This window comes from Bombina bombina, chromosome 3 (genome assembly GCF_027579735.1).
Source record: "Bombina bombina isolate aBomBom1 chromosome 3, aBomBom1.pri, whole genome shotgun sequence".
Taxonomy (NCBI): Eukaryota; Metazoa; Chordata; class Amphibia; order Anura; family Bombinatoridae; genus Bombina; species Bombina bombina.
Window position 1 is genome coordinate 334164535 of NC_069501.1, and position 21427 is coordinate 334185961.

The 21427-nt window shown below is 34.6% G+C and overlaps 1 protein-coding gene across 1 annotated transcript in view; it reads right to left on the minus strand.

Annotated features, from left to right (window-relative positions):
- Positions 1 to 2831: 2831 nt before the first annotated feature.
- The window catches only part of NLGN4X (neuroligin 4 X-linked), a 260817-nt gene continuing 242221 nt past the window's right edge, over positions 2832 to 21427 (minus strand). Inside the window, exon 4 of the mRNA XM_053706445.1 lies at positions 2832 to 3923. Within this exon, the coding sequence (XP_053562420.1) occupies positions 3083 to 3923 (841 nt within the window). The 3' untranslated portion in view covers positions 2832 to 3082. The remainder of the gene's footprint in view (positions 3924 to 21427) is intronic.

Consider the following 21427-nt stretch of genomic DNA (forward strand, 5'->3'; position numbering starts at 1 on the left):
GTTTGAATCAAAAAAATGCAATGCAGTTTGAAGATATATTTGATTGATTTGGCTCTGTAGCACACTATGTGGGAGGCTTGAGAAATGTTTAATGAGTCACAGTTTGAGGAAATATACTCTTCAAAACAATATCTAATGCTGATAATGTTGAATTTGAATGATATGTTTATATACATTTATTTATCATTGTTAGGCATTATATGAATCTATCAATTAAAGATATTTTGCAAATAACAGTTTATGGTAACTACTTTTGTGCATATGCATGTATAGAAACTTACATTTATTTCCTGTGCTTGATAGAACATTTATTGTAATCGATTTCCTTGCAACAATTTTCTTTTAAAAAAAAAAATAATTATCTATTTGCAGCAGTTCAAATAAGAAAACCTACTTTTAAATTAGATTCCATATTCTTATATTTGATTATTGTTATTCATCCCAGTTATCCCATAAATGTCTAATCTTAAATTATTTTACTGTAAAACAAATTATGATTTTCCTGTTAAAATAAATTACTTTGCTCATCTGGAATAACTCGGTGAAGGTCTGCAAGTAATAATAAACAAGCATGCAAATTCATGTATTCCTTTTATGATACATTAGAAAATGTGTGATAGTTTATTTAGAAATAAATTCTAGGAAGCAAATACACATCTTTAGAGGCAAATTATTATTATTATATGTTGTGTGTGGACATAACAGGAAAGAAAGTAAAAATGAACATCAATGCTCATTTCTTCTGTGCAATATACATTAGAGTGAAAATTAAGACCGCCATTGAGCATTTTATATTTTCATCATGTATGCTATCTGATAAATTAACACAATGAAGCCTTTTGTTAAATATTAAACATTTAACTTTTTTTTAGTTCATAGGTTAAGGTGTGATTAAACAAGAACGTCAGACTTACTGATTCTCAGTACATAATAAAGATGGCTACCACTTAAAGATGTTTGCAACATGTGATATAAAAAACAATTATATTGCTATAAGAGTATTCCATTTTGGTAATTTAATTTGTATCATAAATATGTCAAGCTTTTGCTATACTATAAATATGTTTTTTCTTTTTCATAACATTTTATATTACATTGGATTAATAAATGAGATGGAAAAGAAAAATTATGTTTTTGAGGACATTTTGGATAAACTGACAACTTTTTTATAGGGTCTCATGCTGCTACTGATTACTGTTAGATAAGGCTATTCAATGAATGAAATAGCATATGATAATAACCCACCTTATAAAAACAGTAATATTTTTATGAAAAAGTTTAATTAGTTTTTATGATTACTTTTGATCCAATTTTGCATGACTAACAAAATCCAAGCAAACATCTAAATTAATATGCAACAACACATGTTGTGTTGTTCTCTTTTAAGAATTTAAGACAAAGGTAACTTCTCTAAGATTCCAGTATTTTCCAGAATGGAATTTATAGAACATGCATGAAATTGTGTTTAAATATTGTGTCAGTTAAATATATATATATAAAAAAAATCTACAGGTTAATTTAAAAATGCTAAATACGATCAAACAAATATTGTTCATGCAAGACTCATCTTGACAACAATGTAAAAAATGTGTTATGTTAATATATCTTTGGTTACCATGTAAGTGATCTAGTGATGCAGCAATTTTAATTAAATATAGTGTGCCATAAAATATTTTATGACACAAAACACAGACAACTGCAATTTATTCTTTTTTTAACAATAACCAAACTTACAGTAAAAAGAAAAAAAAAAAAAGAAAATGTACCATTAAACAATAAAATGTTCAGAGTTTATTTGAAAATAATTTGGTGTTCTTTTTTTCCTTTTTTATAATGTGCATTAAAAGTGTGACAAGTACATAAATGTCCAGGGGAAAAATAAAATAATAATAAAATAAAAAATGTGTTTCCTGAACCACATATATGACAAATATTAAATGGTGGGTTAATTCAGCAGATATTTCTTATAAAAAATGAATGTATTTCAACTAGGTAACATTTTGTCAGCTTGTTTTTACAACTTAGAATCTTTACCATTGTTGATGAATACAGAGGCTTTTTCTCACAGCCTAAACAGAAATTCATTGGAAAGTGGTAAGACGCTCAAAAAACTTTTTTTTTTTTTAAATGTTTTACCCATGTCATTTCTGAAATCTTAATTGTATATCAATATGTTGATGGGGGGAAAAAAAGCTAAAATCATTGCTGAAAAAGAAAGCTCTTGTCAGGTAAAATTGTACATGCATTTGTATAATCTCAAAGGGGATCTTTGCAGTTAACATATTTAAAAATGTATATTTTTTTTCATATGAACTTGCATTTTTTTTTCTACAAATCAAACAGATTATAAAATTCCAAACCTCTTTCTTGAGCACACATAACTGTATTAAGAAAACCCTTCCTTGTTCTGGAGGCAACAGAGATGATTTTTGACTAATGTATATACACATAGGTCACAACTAAAAGCACAATTTGTCTAAAAGTTCTTTTTAAACTTAAAACAACAATAAAAGATTTTTTTTAACTCACAGCTATTCACATTTGTACAAAGATGTTTTTCCCTTTAAATACAGTTCAAAATGGCAAGGACCATCATTAACTATACATTGTTATTCTGCATAGTCAGTTCTCTGCTTTTTTTTTAAATAAAATTATCCTTGTGAATATAGCTTCATGAAAGCTCAGTATACTAACTCATTAACCAAAGTCCAGTCAATATATGGCACATAGAGAACTTAGAAAACAAAAACAAAACAGTAAAGACATTTGTTCTGTTCCAGAGTATTTGCTTCATCTTATATGATGGAGGAAATATCCATATATATTAAGGAGACAGTTCTGAATGTTTAACTTGTCATAAATCATCTAGCAAGTATTCATTTAGCAATATCATAAATGCAATTTACACATTTGCATGTCTTGAGTTAAACTTTATATAAGACAGTTCCTCTGGACGGAATTTGTAAGAAAATAATTCCATCCATCCTACTTCTGGGCAAGGTTTTGGATGTAGAATTTGTGTTTCTTTTTCTTTTTCTGTTTGTTTTTGTTTTCTCCAAGTAATTGAAAAAAATTGGCAAAGCTATACCCGAGTGGTGGAATGCCCATGGGGTAAATTAGTACTATTTTGGCCTCCACTAAAAGTGTTAAAGGTATGCAGTGGTTGCATTCCTGTTAATGTGTTTGGAATCATTGTTATAGTATTTGGAGTCATAAGAGGTATGTCATCAGGAGACCTCCTGAGTGTAAGGGTGTAGTCCGGAGGGCAGGTAAGTCGTAGTGTATCATGAGCTTGAAGTGCCTCACACTCATGGTCATGCTCCAGCTGTTTCATTTGTAAAGACATTATTTCTTCATTTTGTATATGAGCTATATCATTTGTTGTATTCCTCTGAGGACTTGGACGTCTGTGTGTTTCATGGCGTCTCTTGTCTTTTTTGTAATATAAAGCAGCAAAGGCCAAAATATTGAGAAACAACAAAGATGCTCCTACAGCAATTGTGACACTAAGTTCTGTGGAGTAATCACGTTTGTCTTCTGTAATGATGGCTGTTTCACCTAAAACATTTTTCTGGGTATCCTTGGGATTATTTGCTGGTGTCATAGCTGGACGTTTTGTTGTAGCCCTTGACTTTACAGGAGACCGTCTTGTTACGTAGGGGAATGATGTCATATCAGGAGGAGGTACCTTTGTAGTTGTTGATACATACTGAAATATGTCATTTAGGTTATGCAAATGTGGCACTAATTCTAACCAGAAAGCCACTTTTGTTGCTCTATAATGATCTCTTACTCTAGGTTTTAGGCCAATATGTAAATATAATTGGTCCTTTGGATTATATTTAGACCAGGCTACTTCTTCAAATCGGTTGGGTTTTGTGTGTATAAACTTGGTGTCTTGTGGAACTGGCTTGTTTGGATCTCTGAAAATAAAAAAAAGAAATATAACAAATGTTAATAGATATATTCACCACAGAAAAGTAATTTTAATTACTTATAAACTATACTAATTCAGTCAGGGTCCTACATATGCTATAGTGTTACAAAATCATATGCCATTAAAGGGACAGTCTACTCCAGAATTGTTATTGTTTGTATAAAAAGATAGATAATCCCTTTATTACCCATTCCCCAGTTTTGCACAACTAATATGGTTATATTAATAAACATTTTACCTCTGTGCTTATCTTGTATATAAGCCTCTGCAGATTGCCCCCTGATTTCAGTTATTTTGACAGACTTGCATTTCAGCCAACCAGTGCTCACTCACGGGAGTGAGTACAATGTTATCTATAAGGCACACATGAACTATCACCATCTAACTGTGTAATACTGTCTAAATGCACTAAAATAAGAGGCGGCCTTCAAGGGCTTAGAAATTAGCATATGAGCATACCTTAGTTTAGCTTTCAACAAAGATTACTAACAGAACAAAGCAAATTTGATGATAAAAGTAAATGTGAAAGTTGTTTGAAATTGCATGCCCTATCTGAATCACTAGACTGTCCCTTTAAAGAGTGACAATTGTATAATGCTATGTTTGTAAAATGTAGTATGTTATTTTACAGGGTGACAAGTCAAAATAAAACATTCATGATTCAGATATAGTTTAGAGTTTGAATTAAAATTGTACATTACTTTCATTATCAAATTATGCACAGTCTTTTTATATGCACATTTCCAAAGGCACCGGCTACTACTGAGCATTTGCAAGAGTTCACACTGTATATGAGTCTGTGATTTGAAGAAGCCAGTAACTTGATACAGGGAGCCAGCAAATTTAAGTACATTTTGAAATATGTCAAATAAAAACATCTACTGCTCATCTTAAATTCAGACTAAATGATATTGAATTGTCACTTGTTGATTATGCAATGATACTAAATTTAATTGACACAAGGGCTTGAGCACATGGACATGTTATCCAAATGTTTAATCACTTGAAAGTGTTGCAGCATATATGTAAGAAGCTGATTAGAAAATATCGCCTGAACAGCAATGTAAAAATGTCCTCAGTAGCCATATCCTATTATAAATTAACTTTCATTATGGATGCTAGTCCCAGGATTTTAAAGGACTATGCACCTGGTATACAGGCAACACAGTTACTTTATTTCCCTCTTCAATTTAAGGAAGTTTAATATGGAATCTTGCAAAATTATAGTGAAATGCCATAAGATATTGGTGAAATCCCATGAGTTCACAGTAAAGCAAAGTCTGTATTCAGCACTGATAATGCAGCGTGGCTGCTGTTTTGTTTTTTACCATGCAGATGACAGTAAAAAGTGTAGATGAAGAATAACTACTCACAAAACACTTACTCTAATAAGGTGAATAAATTAGTTTTTTTTTAAATAATTTCCTAATTTGCAAAAAGATGTTCATGTGATTATTTCTAGTCTACTTTTACACATATGCTGCATCATTTTCAAGTGATTTAGCATATAAGTAAAACATCTGCAGTATCTGAAGAAATGCCTACTCTAGTACATATACAAATCTGAAAAAAATGAATTTTAAATAATTATATGTATATATATACTGTATATATATATAGTAAATAGGTAGAGTAATTAGGCACTATGAGTTTACAGGCTAAGAAGTTACTTATTACAATTTAGCTCAAATGTAAAGTGCAACTGCAGCTTGATCCCAAGGCTTTGAGTACCCAACTTCACTATGCTAGGCTAGGTAGATTGAAAAGAAGAGGAGGGGAAAGCACTTAGCACAAAAGAGCAAATACAAAATGCAATCTTCAAGTTTCGATACAGAGGATTAGAAAATATATGCGTCCTATATAAACATAAAGTGGTACAATAAAAAGGTAAATGTGACAAGGTCAATCTCTACATAAAAAGTGTGGCAATGTTCAATACTCGTTCCCAGTGTTGATGTTGAGCAGAGGAATCCCAAATGTATAAAATATCTGCTTACTAGACTGTACCTCAATCCATATGAGGTAAGTAAATGCAATCCAGGATAGCCTGAGTATAGCCCAGCAAACGGTCTCTGCCTCCAGATTCGTAGAAGAATAGTGAAGTGCTGGCTTCAATGCTTCCTGTGGTAAGGTATAAGACAGGAAACTTCCCTCCAGACGTTATCGGTATATAGAAAAATATTTAAGAGCTTTTAATGTACATTAATCATGAACAAATTAATGTTGTAAACAGCCACTCAGGGAAGGTATTAAAAGGTGTAATGTTACTGAATATTACCTAGAGGAAGTGCTGGTTGTGAGCCTATAACATTACTACGGTTTTATGATCAAGCTTGTTAAAAGCTCTTAAATATTTTCTATATACCGGTAACGTCTGGAGGGAAGTTTCCTGTCTTATACCTTACCACAGGAAGCATTGAAGTCAGCACTATTCTTCTACAGATCTGGCGGCAGAGACCATTTGCTGGGCCATACTCAGGCTATCCTGGATTGTATTTACTTACCTCATATGGATTGAGGTACAGTCTAGTAAGTAGACATTTTATACATTTGGGATTCCTCTGTTCAACAACAACACTGGGAAAGAGTATTGAACATTGCCTCTTGTATTTTAGAGACTTTTCAATTAAATGTACATGATTTTAATGTAGAGATTGACCTTGTATATATATTTCTCTCTAATATTCACTTTTGTGATTGCTTTTAATACTTTACTGAATCAAATTATACATGTTCTATGCAAGTAAATTATGACAGCAAATAAATTCAAAATTTCTGATGAATGCATCCCAAAAGTTTCTGGAGGATTTCTGAGGGGAGAAGTACTTGAAGGCAACTGTGTTTGGTGGGCAGATGCTTGAAAGGAGTTGGCATGATATGGGTGGAGTCTGTTTGTCATGGACAGAGCTTGGGAAGTACATTTTCCATGACTATGGAAGCTGCATAGTGGACAGCAATGAATGGAAATCCTGCAAGATCTAGAATGGTTGGGAGGTATGGATTTAAGTGCAGGACTTGTCAATTCACCAATAATATCAAGTAATTTAAGTTAACAATTGTATATAGTTTAAAGTACTTGTAACATTATTAAAATCAAATCATAAACCAACTTTCTAATGTGTGTATTTAACAATGAACATTTCCTAATTAAAGGCACAGTGAAGACAAACATTAAACAAATTGATTGGATAGAACATGGCATTTTAAACTACTTTCTATTTTAATTATATTATCAATGTGGCTTAGTTCTTTTGTTATCCTTTGTTTAAAGGGACCTTAAACACTTGTCATTAGGGTTTTGTGTTTTTTTATTCATAATGTTTTTTCAGTTTTTAAAATGCAAATCCCTTTTTTTTTATATTATAGGTGTTCCATTTTTTTTTTATACTTTCTGACCACTCCGTGCAGACATGGGTGAAAGTGATGTTGACAAAAATGGAAGTCTGCTTATTGCTGTGAGCATGCACACATATAGACATCGCGCTCACAGCATAACTAAAAAACTACTGCTGCTATAAAGTTTGCAGCTATTATCTTTATTGCTAAAACATATCTTTTGAACCAGCCTCAGCTATTGTTTGCTATATAGCTACTACCCTTGTAAGCTAAACATTCATTATCAATTATAAAAAAAATATAATATTTACTCTAGAATGTAAAAATCATCCTTGCGGTGCAAGGGAAAGAGGGATGGGTAGGGATCCCCCAACACACTGTTACAGCTCAGCGAGGTGACTGCTGTCTCATAAATATATTCTGTTATCTTCAACACTAAGCTGTGTCATCCTTCTACCCCTCTCCTTTCTCTCCAAGCTCCCGGAGTCCAGCTCAAGCCATACATTTTTTTTCTTTCCTATGCCTTTCAGAGTTTGTTTAGATCGGACCCTTTGAAAATCTCATCCTTAGTTTTTGATTTGCGGAGATGAGGAGAACAGAGAGCGTGAGCTGCTGGTCAAAGCCGCAAATCAAAAACTAAGGATGAGATTTTCAAAGGGTCCGATCTAAACAAACTCTGAAAGGCATAGGAAAGAAAAAAAATGTATGGCTTGAGCTGTACTCCGGGAGCTTGGAGAGAAAGGAGAGGGGTAGAAGGGTGACACAGCTTAGTGTTGAAGATAACAGAATATATTTATGAGACAGCAGTCGCCTCACTGAGCTGTAACAGTGTGTTGGGGGATCCCTACCCATCCCTCTTTCCCTTGCACCGCAAGGATGATTTTTACATTCTAGAGTAAATATTATATTTTTTTTTTATAATTGATAATGAATGTTTAGCTTACAAGGGTAGTAGCTATATAGCAAACAATAGCTGAGGCTGGTTCAAAAGATATGTTTTAGCAATAAAGATAATAGCTGCAAACTTTATAGCAGCAGTAGTTTTTTAGTTATGTTGTGAGCGCGATGTCTATATGTGTGCATGCTCACAGCAATAAGCAGACTTCCAGGTTTTGTCAACATCACTTTCACCCATGTCTGCACGGAGTGGTCAGAAAGTAAAAAAAAAAAAAAAATGGAACACCTATAATAAAAAAAAGGGATTTGCATTTTAAAAAATAAAAAAAACATTATGAATTAAAAAAACACAAAACCCTGGCTAACAATAATCACTGACAAGCTGGTCCTCTCACACAGCTGTCATTCAGTGAAACTGAAAATGGCTGCAATTGAATCCACAAAATCTATGAAGCTCGTTCACGAAGTTACTGAGAACGAGCTTCATAAATGCGACAAAGACTTTGCTTAGTATGCGCATGCGCGGTAGTGAATAAGGGAGCGCACAGCAAGTCAATATGATATCGAATGCAACGTGCGTTACAACATGGCGGCTACCACCGCATTCAGTAGGCGGTGGCTTAGGGCTAACATTGACAATTAAAAATATTTGAGCAGAGCTTAGATAAAAACATAATAAAACAAATAACATTAAAATCTAAAAAAAAGGTAAAAATAAATCCTAATTACATAGAAACAGAAGGTGTTTAGGGTCCCTTTAAGAGTAATCTTTGGAGAGCTTAGGAGCATGCCTTTTTTTTACTTTAATGTCCCTTTACAAGTTGCACTTAAGATACATTTTTGTTGAGTAATCCAGGAAATCCTTGTGTTTCTTAAAATGTGAACTGAGCACACACAGAGATGTAAACATTTAAAAAGAAGCTTTGCGAAACTGCCATGTAAAGGAAAGTCAACATTTTATTTTGAAGTAATCAAATCTATTATTGAAACATTTTAGTGAGAATTAAACTTTTATGATTCAGATAGGGCATACAATTTTAAACAACTTTCCAATTTACTTTTATTATTATTAACAGGTATTTGTAGAGTGCCAACAGATTCTGCAGCGCTATAAACATAGTTGGTATACAGGATAACATTTATAGAATCAAATGGGTAGAGGGCTCTGCCAAGAGTTGCACTTTTGAAGTCGGCTCTTATGAAGGCAATCTACAAACAGCTGGGCTCATAGGCTTACATTCTAAGGGGTTCAAGGGGAAAGCGATGGAGTTAGGAAAGGTTAGTGTTGGTTGTATGCATCCCTGAATAGTAGAGTTTTTAGGGAGCGCTTGAAGCTGTTAAAACTAGGGGAGGGTCTTGTGGAGCAAGGCAGGGAGTTCCACAGGATGGGGGCCAGTCGGGAGAAGTCCTGTAAACAGGAATGTGAGGAAGTAACAAGAGAGGAGGAAAGTAGGAGATAGTGAGCAGAGCGAAGAGGACGGGAGGGAGAGTATCTGGAGACAAGGTCTGAAATGTAGTGGGGAGCAGTGCAGTTGAGGGCTTTATATGTCAGTGTGAGGATTTTGTGTTTAATCCTGGAGGCAAGAGGAAGCCAGTGAAGGGATTGGCAGAGAGGTGCAGCAGATGAAGAGTGACGTGTGAGGAAGATGAGCCTGGCAGATGCATTCATTATGGATTGTAAAGGAGATATGCAGCAGCTTGGTAGACCAGAGAGGATGGAGTTGCAGTAGTCGAGACGGAAAGAATGAGAGAGTGGATTAAAATCTTAGTTGTGTCTTGTGTAAGGAAATGTCTAACCTTAGAGATGTTTTTAATGTGGAAGCGACAGTCTTTAGCCAAGGACTGAATGTGAGAAGTGAAGGAAAGGTCTGAGTCATCGGGCATGCGGGGTAGGGGTAATGATGAAATTATCAACAGTTATATGAAATTTGGGGGTGGAGATTTTGGAAGAAGGGGGAAAAATAAGGAGTTCAGTTATGGAGAGATTTAGCTTAAGGTAGTGAGAGGACATCCAAGATGATATATGAGAAAGACAGTTGGTGATACGGGTTAGTAAGGAAGGAGGTAGGTCTGGTGCAGAGAGGTAGATTTGGGTCTCATCGGCATCAAATGATATTGAAACCTGTGGGACTTTATTAAGGAACCTAATGATGATGTATAGATTGAGAAGAGAAGTGGACCGAGGACAGAGCCTTGAGGTACCCCAACAGAAAGTGGTAACGGGGCAGAAGATGCTCTGGAGAAGGCTACACTAAAGGTACGGTTAGAGAGATAGGAAGAGAACCACAAGAGAGTTGTGTCACAGATGCCGAAGGATTGGAGGGTTTGGAGCAAAAGAGGGTGTCAAAGGCTGCAGACAGATCAAGGAGGATAAGCAGAGAGAAGTGGCTTTTGGATTTTGCTGTAAGTAGGTAATTGGTAACCTTGATAATTGCTGTCTCTGTGGAGTGATGGGGACGAAATCCAGATTGCAGTGGGTCAAGAAGAGAGTAAAGTGTAAGAAAATGGGATATACATGCATATACTAGCTTTTTAAGAAGCTTTGAGGCAAGAGGGAGTAGGGAATAGGACGGTAGTTGGATTAGGAGGTTGGATCGAGGGAAGGTTTTTTGAGGATAGGTGTGATCAGTGCATGTTTTAGAGATCAAATTTGCTTTGTTCTTTTGGTATTCTTTGTTGAAAGCTAAACCTAGGTAGGCTTATATACTAATTTCTAAGCCCTTTAAGGCTGCCTCTTTTTCACAGTTTTTCTCAGCTAGACAACTCTAGTTCATGTGTGCCATATAGATAACATTGTACTCACTCGTGTAGAGTTACTTATGTGTCAGCACTGATTTGCTAAAATGCAAGTATGTAAAAAAAAAAAAAAAAAAAAGTGGACAGTCTGCAAAAGCTTAGATACAAGGTAATCACAGAGGTAAAAAGTGTATTAATATAACAGTGTTTGTTATGCGAAACTGGGGAATGGGTAATAATTGGATTATCTATTTTTTAAACAATACCAATTCTGGAGTAGATTGCCCCTTTAAATTAGATAAATTCAGAAAATCATGCATAACACCATACTGTTGGTGAGGGTTTTCAAAGCAAAGAATGTAGTAAATGATTGTTACAGTAACAAGAAAACTAGAAAACTATATAACACTGGTTTTCTAATAGATTAGAGTTGCCTGGAAATTTTAAAAAAACTTGAAAACCTATGTGAAGTGCTTTGAATTACTCTTCTAATTGGTTGGAATAGATCCTATGCAAGGAAGGCCTGTCTCTGAAACACAACTGAGAACAATAAATAAATTGGGAAATATTAAATAAATGCCAGCATGACAAAGAACTTTCAATAAAAGTTATTTACCTGATTTCATGTTTAATGTTGGTTTAATTAGATTGACCACTTACCATTAAGGGCTACATTTCCAAACACATCAGCATTGCAAATTTAAAATGATAAATTAATATGGACTCCCTGAACAATCATTTCAATAAACTCATGCTTTTAGATAGTTGCTATTTTGTGTTAAAACAGAACCCACTAGCCATATCTGTTTACAATTGAACTCAAATTTAGCAATGTAAAATATTCTTAGAGCTGTTTTAGTTAAAGTGATAGAAAATCCTAGTGTTTGTGAAACACTAGGATTTACCAGTGCAGCAAATAAGGGGGACTTTCAGTCATGAAATGTAAAATACTTTGTGCTGAAAGTTCCTTTATTTGTCTGCAGCGTTCACCTCACTGTGCGCCTCAGGCTGCCCATGGCAGAAATCTATTTTATCACTGAGGTGATCTTAGCCAATAGCTTGCTAGCTATCTGGCATAATGCCAGCTTTCTGCTGTGGGTGGCCTGAGGCGCTCAGCGCGGCAAATGCAGACAAATAAAGGAACTTTCAGCATGAAGTATTTTATACTTCATGACTGAAAGTCCCCTTTATTTGCTGCACTGGTAAATCCTAGCATTTCAAAAACGTTAGGAATTTTTATCACTTTAAGGCTTATAAAAAGGCTTGTGAAATGCAATGCCGCCCCCTGCACATTTGCCGCTGCAAGCAGGGGGTGTCAATCATATCCGATCGGGAAGATTGCTGTCCACCACCTCAGAGGTTGCGGATGAGTTAAGGAGCAGCGGTCTTAAGACCGCTGCTTCTTAAGTCCTGTTTCCAGCGAGCCTGAAGGCTCGCACGGAAAAAGAAGGCTCGCACGGAAAAAGATGCATTCGGGCCTTAATAAATCAGCTCCTTAAAGTGTTTTCAGACTTTTAGAAAACATGGCAATTGTGTAGTTTTCCAGTGGGTGGGCATCATGTTAACCTAAACAGTATTTTGCATTAAGTACATTCAACAACAATACTCCAGTCCATCAGAAAGTACTTTACCTGATTTTAGAACTTTTTTGACTTAACAGCTTTGAGTTTTTGAAAACCCCTATTAGACATATTTGTTTTCAAATCTAAAAGATTTTGAGCATTCTGTTATTAAATTATTAAATATGATTGCTTCCTGGTCTAATAAAAACTAAAAAAGTTGCTAAAATCACAACTATGAAACTGCAAAACTAATAAAATATAGATACCATCATGTTAATTTAATGATTAACAAATAACACAATTATGCAAATGTGTTAATGTTAACTGGATGTTATGAACTGAAATTTAAGCACATTACATAATCAACTTCATTAGTCAATTAGCTGTCATGTTTTACTTTCAGTTTGCCTGCATAGTTTTGCTCCCTAAAAGATCTTTAAAAATAAATGTGGAAAAATCTTTGAAATCCCAGTGAATTGTTTCTTATAATTATGAAATATAAACTTTTTAAATATTTAGAATAACTTAAAAAAAGGAAGCCAAAGTTCACCTGCATAAAACATTGGTGATTGCAAAATATATATAACAATAGAACCGATTTTAAAACAAAAGCTGAGATTTAAATGACTGTTTGAGTTTATTTGATTAATTATGGTAATAACATAGCACTTTAAAGTTCAAATGTCCAATCTAGCATAAATACATTTGAATATTATTAAACATTGCTATCAGTTTAGCTTGTGATTTTATATATTTAAATTTTTAGAATTTCACAGTTAATATCTCTTAACATTTAGCATCTCTATGCCCTCTTGTTACCCTCCCTTTTATTTACATATTCAACATCTCCCTTAAAACTGGCACATTTCCACCATTCTTTAATCATGTACTAATTAGTTTCCCATAAAACTACAGCACAAATGCCTATCACACTTTTTCTCTTTAAGCCCTTTTATTGCCGCTTTGCAAATTGACCTTTGCCCCAACACAATACTAAAACTTCACCAAGGAGACATATTACCTTCTTATTGCAGGCTACTTCTCCCTACTAATCCTTTTGGGTTTGTGCAAACCATTGACAACCCATGACTGCTACTAATTTTTCAATGCATAATCATTTGTGACACAGCTGTGTTTTTTTCCTACCTCTTTAAGCATACCTTCAATGTATCCCTTTTCTTGCATATCTAATTCCCCTCCATTTTTAGTCTACATATCTTCGCTAAGCTGTCTTAAAATACCATGGGTTTAAGTATAATCTGTATACTTGTGACACAAAAATCTACCTATCTGCACCATACTTTTGCCCTTAATTGCCTATCTAGATTAACATTCTAGATGACCTATCACTACTTTAAATGTTTCTAAAGCAGTTTTCTTTTATTTATCCAATCTCCCTGGTCCCAACATCTCACATACTGTGTCTAACATCAGCCCTTCAAGCTTGCTGCCATGGGGTCACATTTGACTCAGAATTTTCATTTGTTCATGATATCATAACTCTTGACATTTCCAACTTAAAAGGAAAAACGCAGAGCTCATATACAGAGATGTGCATACAAGTTCTGGTTGCTTTCTAGGGAGTGAATAACCATAGGTGTTGGCTTACATACTCCTTTGTCTTCCTGAAGTTTTTTGTTTTTTTTCTGTAGAGTTGTTGTTCACTACAGCCAATCGTATGCCATAACACCCATGCCATGGACAGTATCCAGAACATGCATGTCCATCTCTGCTTTATGTGCTCTGCATTCTGTCTCACTGACCCACCAAGCAGAAGATAAAGCATCTGATGTATAAGGGGCGAGTCATTTTGTTTTTTAAACATTTTTAATATACTGTATGTCTTGATACTGTTTCAAATAAACTGAATCATTTTTTTTAAGTTGTCATCTGTGCAATTTCTAAGCCTATACCTTAAACATATAATAATGTTTTAAAGGAACATCAGGTCAGTTTTTATATGTATCTGACGTATCTAATGTAAAAAGTTTTTAACAATGTTGTTTTTGTAAAAAATTATGCATTTAAAAAAAAAAAAAAAATGTTATATTATCCCCTGTGCTGAGGACAGTTATTAACATTTATACATGAGTAACATTGCATATCAAGCTATGACTGTACAACATGTATAATTCTGAGTTCTGTAGAATACACTCAAACCTCTCTGGGGGTAGTGAAAAAACTACAATTTTCAGATTTAAATTAGAATAGAAACAGTAAGGATAAGAGAGTTAGGCAACTGGGGCAATGCTCTTAATTATTTGTATAAAAAGTTGGTTTAGGAACATCATTTTATATGAGCAGGGATCTCTCCCGTCCCATCAGGAAAGTTGATGTCTGCTGCTGTCTCTTGCTTACATGACTTTTCTATAACCAATACTTCAGTATTGAAATGTTCATTTTCGGTTTCAACAATTAAAAAGCAGTTATTTCACAATAAAGATTAATGAGCTATTTGTAAACAGTACTCCAACAAAGTAAAATGAATTATTGGGAACATATTATCCATAACAAAATGTACTATAAAATGGTAAATCCAGTAAGCGAACAAGCGCAAAAGTATGCATTTAGTGGCATATGTGCAAAGTTATCATCATACCCATAAGTGCATGGTACTTTCCAAAAGAGAAAAAAATATATACCACAGAGAAATATATTGTATAAAGTGCATTGTGCAATAAAAAAAAGAAAAATTACAACCTAGAAGAGGCTAAGTGTATATACATACATTATGAGTATGACGCACAATAAATATATATAAAGTGCATAGATTACAAGGGAAAACTAAGTGTATTTGTACATTAATTAAAATGTGATATGCAATGTATATTAATGTAAATAGTTCATCAAAAGTGCACTGTGCAAAAAAAAGTGAAAAAACCTAACACCCTATCATATGCCCCTAGCCTACTAACCCTAATCCACCATCCACCCACATCACAGACACTAATAAAAAGTATTAACCCCTAAACCACCCTCCCCCACATTGCAAAGTATTGAAATAATCTATTTACCCCTAAACCGCCATCCTACTACATCACAAACTACCTACCCCCCACAAAGTAAAGTAATAAACTATCATCTAACCCCCCCTAACATTTAAACGCCCTAACTTAACTTAACCCAAATTAAAATACCCATAAATTAACTAAAAATATCCCAACTACCATAAAATATAATAAAAACTTACCTGTAAAATGAAATTTAAACCTAATCTTACCTAATGAAAAACAAAACCTACCATTACAAAAATAAAATAAAACTATGATTACAAAAAATAATAAAAACTACCAATACAAAAAATTACATATTAAATTACCAAAAATAAAAAAATACTAATCCGGGGGGCGGAGCCAACCGCCGCAGAGGTCAGACATGCCTAAGCAGAGCTCCAGGTTTATGGAATATAAAATAGTAAATATCTCCATATACAAGCCTCGACTTCTTCCTCTTATAATGCCTAAGATCGCATGTGCATCCATATAAGAAAGTAAGGCAGAGAGAAACCTGATGCAGCAGCCGCAAGCAAAGTTTTGGTCCTTCAACCCCGCCATGTGGCAAGCACTGCCATTTTACTCTTCGGACCCTCTCACAGCAACAATCTATATTGAATGAGGAGCAAGCTGAGCGTAATATACTCCCTCCTCGGGTATCTGGGTCTATATAACCACTATTATTTTACATAACTGAGGACAGCTGTGAACCTCATGGTGTAGTACTAATATGGAGGCTGTGGAGGCCTGGGAACTACGTATGCAGCGGCCCATCGATGAGCACTTTCAGACCATCAGGATGAGCCTTACCGCATTAGTATCCTCCCTGACACTACCACCGCTACAAACTATGGATCCCTTATTCCTTCAACAGACTGTTGGTGATGTCATCACATCAATATGCACATATCAAGGGGATAGAGAGTTTATCCTAGGCGGTCCATCTCTGGACTCGTTGTGTTTGAGACAACCAGTCATTAAGTTTGAGCCCCAACTTTGATACCAGCTCATTGTTTATATTGTAAGTTAGGCGCAACACAAATTTTGATCATTAAGCTGTACTGTTTTACTGTTATTTTTCACATGTAGTAGTTGCTATCCCCATTCAGTGGACTCAGATTGTTTGCTATTTGTGTTCTTGGATAAGGGATGTACCTCATAGCTGCTCTGCCTTATTATCCCAGGTCTCCCACTTCACGCCAAACATTACTAAGCTTGTACAAATGGGCACAGTATGGGTATTGCCTTGTCTTAGCCCAATAGCTCGTTATTTAAATTAGGATCCTTAAGCAAGAATGATGGCACTCATATTAGGCTCATTAAATATTAGCCTTATACTTAAACGCTTACACAGGTTATCTATCATGCTGCAGTCTCTTTTACACAACAAACTGAACTACTGTCCTTCATTCTACAATATTTAGATAGATCTTCCATCTCTCCATTATCTGAAGAGATAAAGTATTATTAATATGTATTACTGATAGTCCAAACATACACATTTTTCTGCTCTCAAAGGGACAGTGGAGGACTCTGTTAACAGGTTATTATGTTCATAGTTTCAAAAGTAGGTACTCTGCACTGTTTTGTCCTCCTTTGTTTGAGGCTGTGTATGTTTTAGTTTTTCCATGTTATGATTTCCTTTGGAGCCTGTCAATGCTTAAAAGCTAAATGTTGGGATAATAGCCTCATTATTCTATTCTTTAAAATGGTAGTTAAGTATCCAACTACTGGCAACTATAATGTAGGTAGTAGTTCGAAAATAGAACCATTAGTTTACAAATTGACACTAATACAACCACGGCTATCCTAGCCATCTTTAATCAATGACCTCATATAAGACATTCGTTTTTTACACACCCTTACTATGTAAAACGTTTCAGATGATTAGCTTGTCCGCTATCAATAAAGAGACGGTATCCACACTTAGTGCAATAGCACACTGAAGAAATCTTGAGGGTGTTAATGATGAAAACTTAGGTAAAACTTGACCTTGTCTTTAGCACTAAACAGTGCAGATTTTGCAGAAATTCACACAGGCTTTGGGTATATTACACCTGGTATTTAGCAGTGTTAAAGCCTAGGAAAATATTGGAAAGTCTCAATCCGACCTATGTTGTCCACAGAGGGTACTTTGGCACAAATTGCAAATATTGCAAAAGATATAAATTATTCTGACTGCATAAATAAAAAAATCAACGCGTTTCTCCCTACGTGAGGGCTTTTTCAAGATGAAGAAGTTGCAGTCCAGTGCTTCCTTTTAAATGTAGCCAAACTTTTTCATTGGTCCCATTTCTTAATTGATATTAAAGGTGGTATAAACAATCGTATACCAAACAGATGATAAAGTGGTATTGGCAATAGTAAATTATAAAGGTGGTAGTGACAATAATAGGTTATAAAAATAAAATAAACTAAACAAACATCATAGCCCTTAAGTATTTGAAATGGAGACATTGAGTATATCACATAGAGAACATTATATTTTATTTAGTGAAAGATATGATAAGACTTATAAGTCATGTCATTATCTAAAAAAACTGAAAAATTAAAGATTAAGTGTTACTTAGTGTTACGATATTTTGTTACAAAATTATGACAAAAATTACTCAGATGAGTTTATTTAAGTAGTTAGAGAATATCTTGTGAGAATATAAATGTAGTGATTATAGTGTGTGTAAAAATTATATATATAGGAATATATAAAGAAATATATGTGAAAAGAAATTACATATGCTAGTGGTATAAAAAAATAATCTAATAAAAAAGGTGAAATATCCATTTCAGAGTTTAAGCCTACTGGAAATAAGGTGTTATATTTATAAATATATTCTGCTTCTTTCAATATGAGACATTTGTCTATATTACCTCCCCTCCAATTAGTTTTTATTTTATGTATACCCTAATATTTCAGATCGTTTGATCGCCCTTTATGAATCTCTTTAAAGTGTTTATACAATCTTGTGTTGTTTACCTTTTTTTCAATACAAAGGATATGATCCCTAATCCTGTCTTTCAACATTCTTCTAGTTTCACCAAAATAAATTAATTTGCAGGTACATTGTAATATGTAAATAACTCCCTTAGTTGTGCATCTGATCAAGTCTTTTATCATTAATTCTTCTCCTGTAGTGGGTATAGTTAATGTCTGTTTTTTACAACTATGTTGGCATGCCTATAAAATGGGTAAAATCCTGATTTTTTTTCCCCAAAAAGATATTTATTTATTTTATCCTTTTTAATCTTCTCTTTAAATTCAATTGGTGCCAACATAGATCTAAGGTTCTTTGTTTTTCTAAATATTAATTTTGGTGTCGGTAAAAGTTTATCTCCTAACAAAGGGTCAGCTCTAAGTAATACCAGGTGTAATATACTCAAAGCCTGTGTACATTTCTGCAAAATCTGCACTGTTTAGTGCTAAAGACAAGGTCAAGTTTTCATCATTAACACCCTCAAGATTTCTTCAGTATCCAGCGTGCTATTGCACTAAGAGCGGATACCGTCTCGTTATTGATAGCGGACAAGCTAATCATCTGAAACGCTTGAATGTGATATCATTCAATCAGACCTAAGCCCCTTACGAGAGCCGTTACATGTGATGCAACGGCGAAAAGATACACGACATACGGATGTCCAGCAGCTAGTAAGTTAAGCTGCGGTCTCATACTCCTTCAAGTCAGGTACTGTGTTATATTATCTACACCTACAACTATTATCTACAACTAAACAGCCATAAGGATTGTGCATAATACCCGCATACCAGTGGTTTGAATAGGAAAAATTTTACTCTGCTTGGGACTTTCATCTGTCTGGGAAAGATTTAACTGCCTGGCATAAGGGAAAAAAAACTTTTTTTCTGGCAACTTTTATTAATCCTCGTTTGCAAATGATTTTTCTATGTTTTTAGTGGTGGCAATATACTTACGCCTAGATTACGAGTTTTTGTAGGTAAGGCTGTGCAGGGCTAACAAGCCTTTTTTTCATACCGCTCACTTATGCCAACTTACAGCTTACAGCCAATTTACAGCCAACGCTGGTATTACGAGTTTTCTGCAAGCCGGCGTTAGCCTCAGAAAAGTGAGCGTTGGGCAAAATTTAGCTCCACATCTCACCTCAATACCAGGGTTGCTTACGGTAGCAGTAAACTGGCAAAATGTGCTCATGCACAATTTCCCCATAGGAAACAATGGGGCTGAGCTGGCTGAAAAAAAAAACTAACACCTGCAAAAAAGCAGCGTTCAGCTCCTAAAGTAGCCCCATTGTTTCCTATAGGGAAATAAAGGTTATGTCTGCACCTAACACCCTAACATGTAACCCGAGTCTAAACACCCCTAATATTACACTTATTAACCCCTAATCTGCCGCCCCTGACATCTTCGCCACCTACATTATATTATTAACTCCTAATCTGCCGCTCCGGACACCGCCGCCACATACATTATACTTATAAACCCCTAATCTACTGCCCCCAATGTCGCTGACACCTACATGTTATTTGTTAACCCCTAATCTGCCCCCCCACTTCGCTGCAACTATATTAAATTTATTAACCCCTAATCTGCCCCTCCCAACGTCGCCACAACTATATTAAATTTATTAACCCCTAATCTCCCCCCCAACGTCGCCGCAACTATATTAAATTTATTAACCCCTAATCTGCCCCCCCCAATGTTGCCGCTACTATATTAAATTTATTAACCCCTAAACCTAAGTCTAACCCTAAGTCTAACCCCCCTAACTTAAATATAATTTAAATTAAACAAAATACATTTAACATAATTAAATAAATTAATACTATTTAAAACAAATACTTAAAAAGATAAAATAAACCCTAAACTAGCTACAATATAACTAATAGTTACATTGTAGCTATTTTAGGATTTATTTTTATTTGACAGGCAACTTTGTATTTATTTTAACTAGGTAGAATAGTTATTAAATAGTTAATAACTATTAGACTTAGGTTTAGGGGTTAATAAATTTAATATAGTAGCGGCGACGTTGGGGTCTGAAGATTAGGGGTTAATAAATGTAGGTAGGTGTTGGCAATGTTAGGGACGGCAGATTAGGGGTTAATAAAATTTAACTAGTGTTTGCGAGGCGGGTGTGCGGCGGTTTAGTGGTTAATAGGTAGTTAATGGGTGTTAGTGTACTTTTAGCACTTTAGTTAAGAGTTTTATGTTACGGCGTTAGCCCATAAAACTCTTAACTATTGACTTTTAAATGCGGTAGGAGTCTGGACAGGAGAGGGTCTGCCACTCACTTTTTCAGGGTCTGAAAATCACTTTTTCAGGCAATCGCAATACCGGCATAAGGCAAATCCCATTAAAAAGATAGGATACGCAATTGACGTAAGAGGATTTGCAGTAAGCTAATATTGCGGAAAAAAAGTGAGCGGTAGACCCTTTCCTGCCTGACTCGTAATACCAGTGGGCGTTAAAAAGCAGCGTTGGGACCCCTCAATGCTGCTTTTTAAGGCTAACGCAAGACTCGTAATCTAGCCGTTAGTTTTTTTACATATATATTTTTTTACTAAATCGGAGACGTCCGATATTTTACTGTTTGCAATTGTAATTGTCTTGTTTAGAGTTACATAGTTACCACTGTTCTAATATTGCTGCTCTTTTTCTTTGCTGCTACCGTTGTGATTTTAGATACACATAAAATTGTTATTTATTGCTACTTTATCTTATAATAAATAAAAATTTTATATACGTGATCTGATACAGATCTTATTATTATTCCTTTACATTTAGCCCTTGAGCGCTCCTAAGTATACATTTTTTCAACCCTTAAAATAGCCTTTTGTAGGGCATTGCCCTAAAGCAATAAGCTCTTTTGCTAAAACAAAAACATTAACCCCTTAACATTACAACCACCAACCCCCCAAAATAAAAAACTAACTAAAAATATCATAAACTACCCATTCCCCCCAAAAGGGCATTTGGATGGGCATTCAGCTCTTT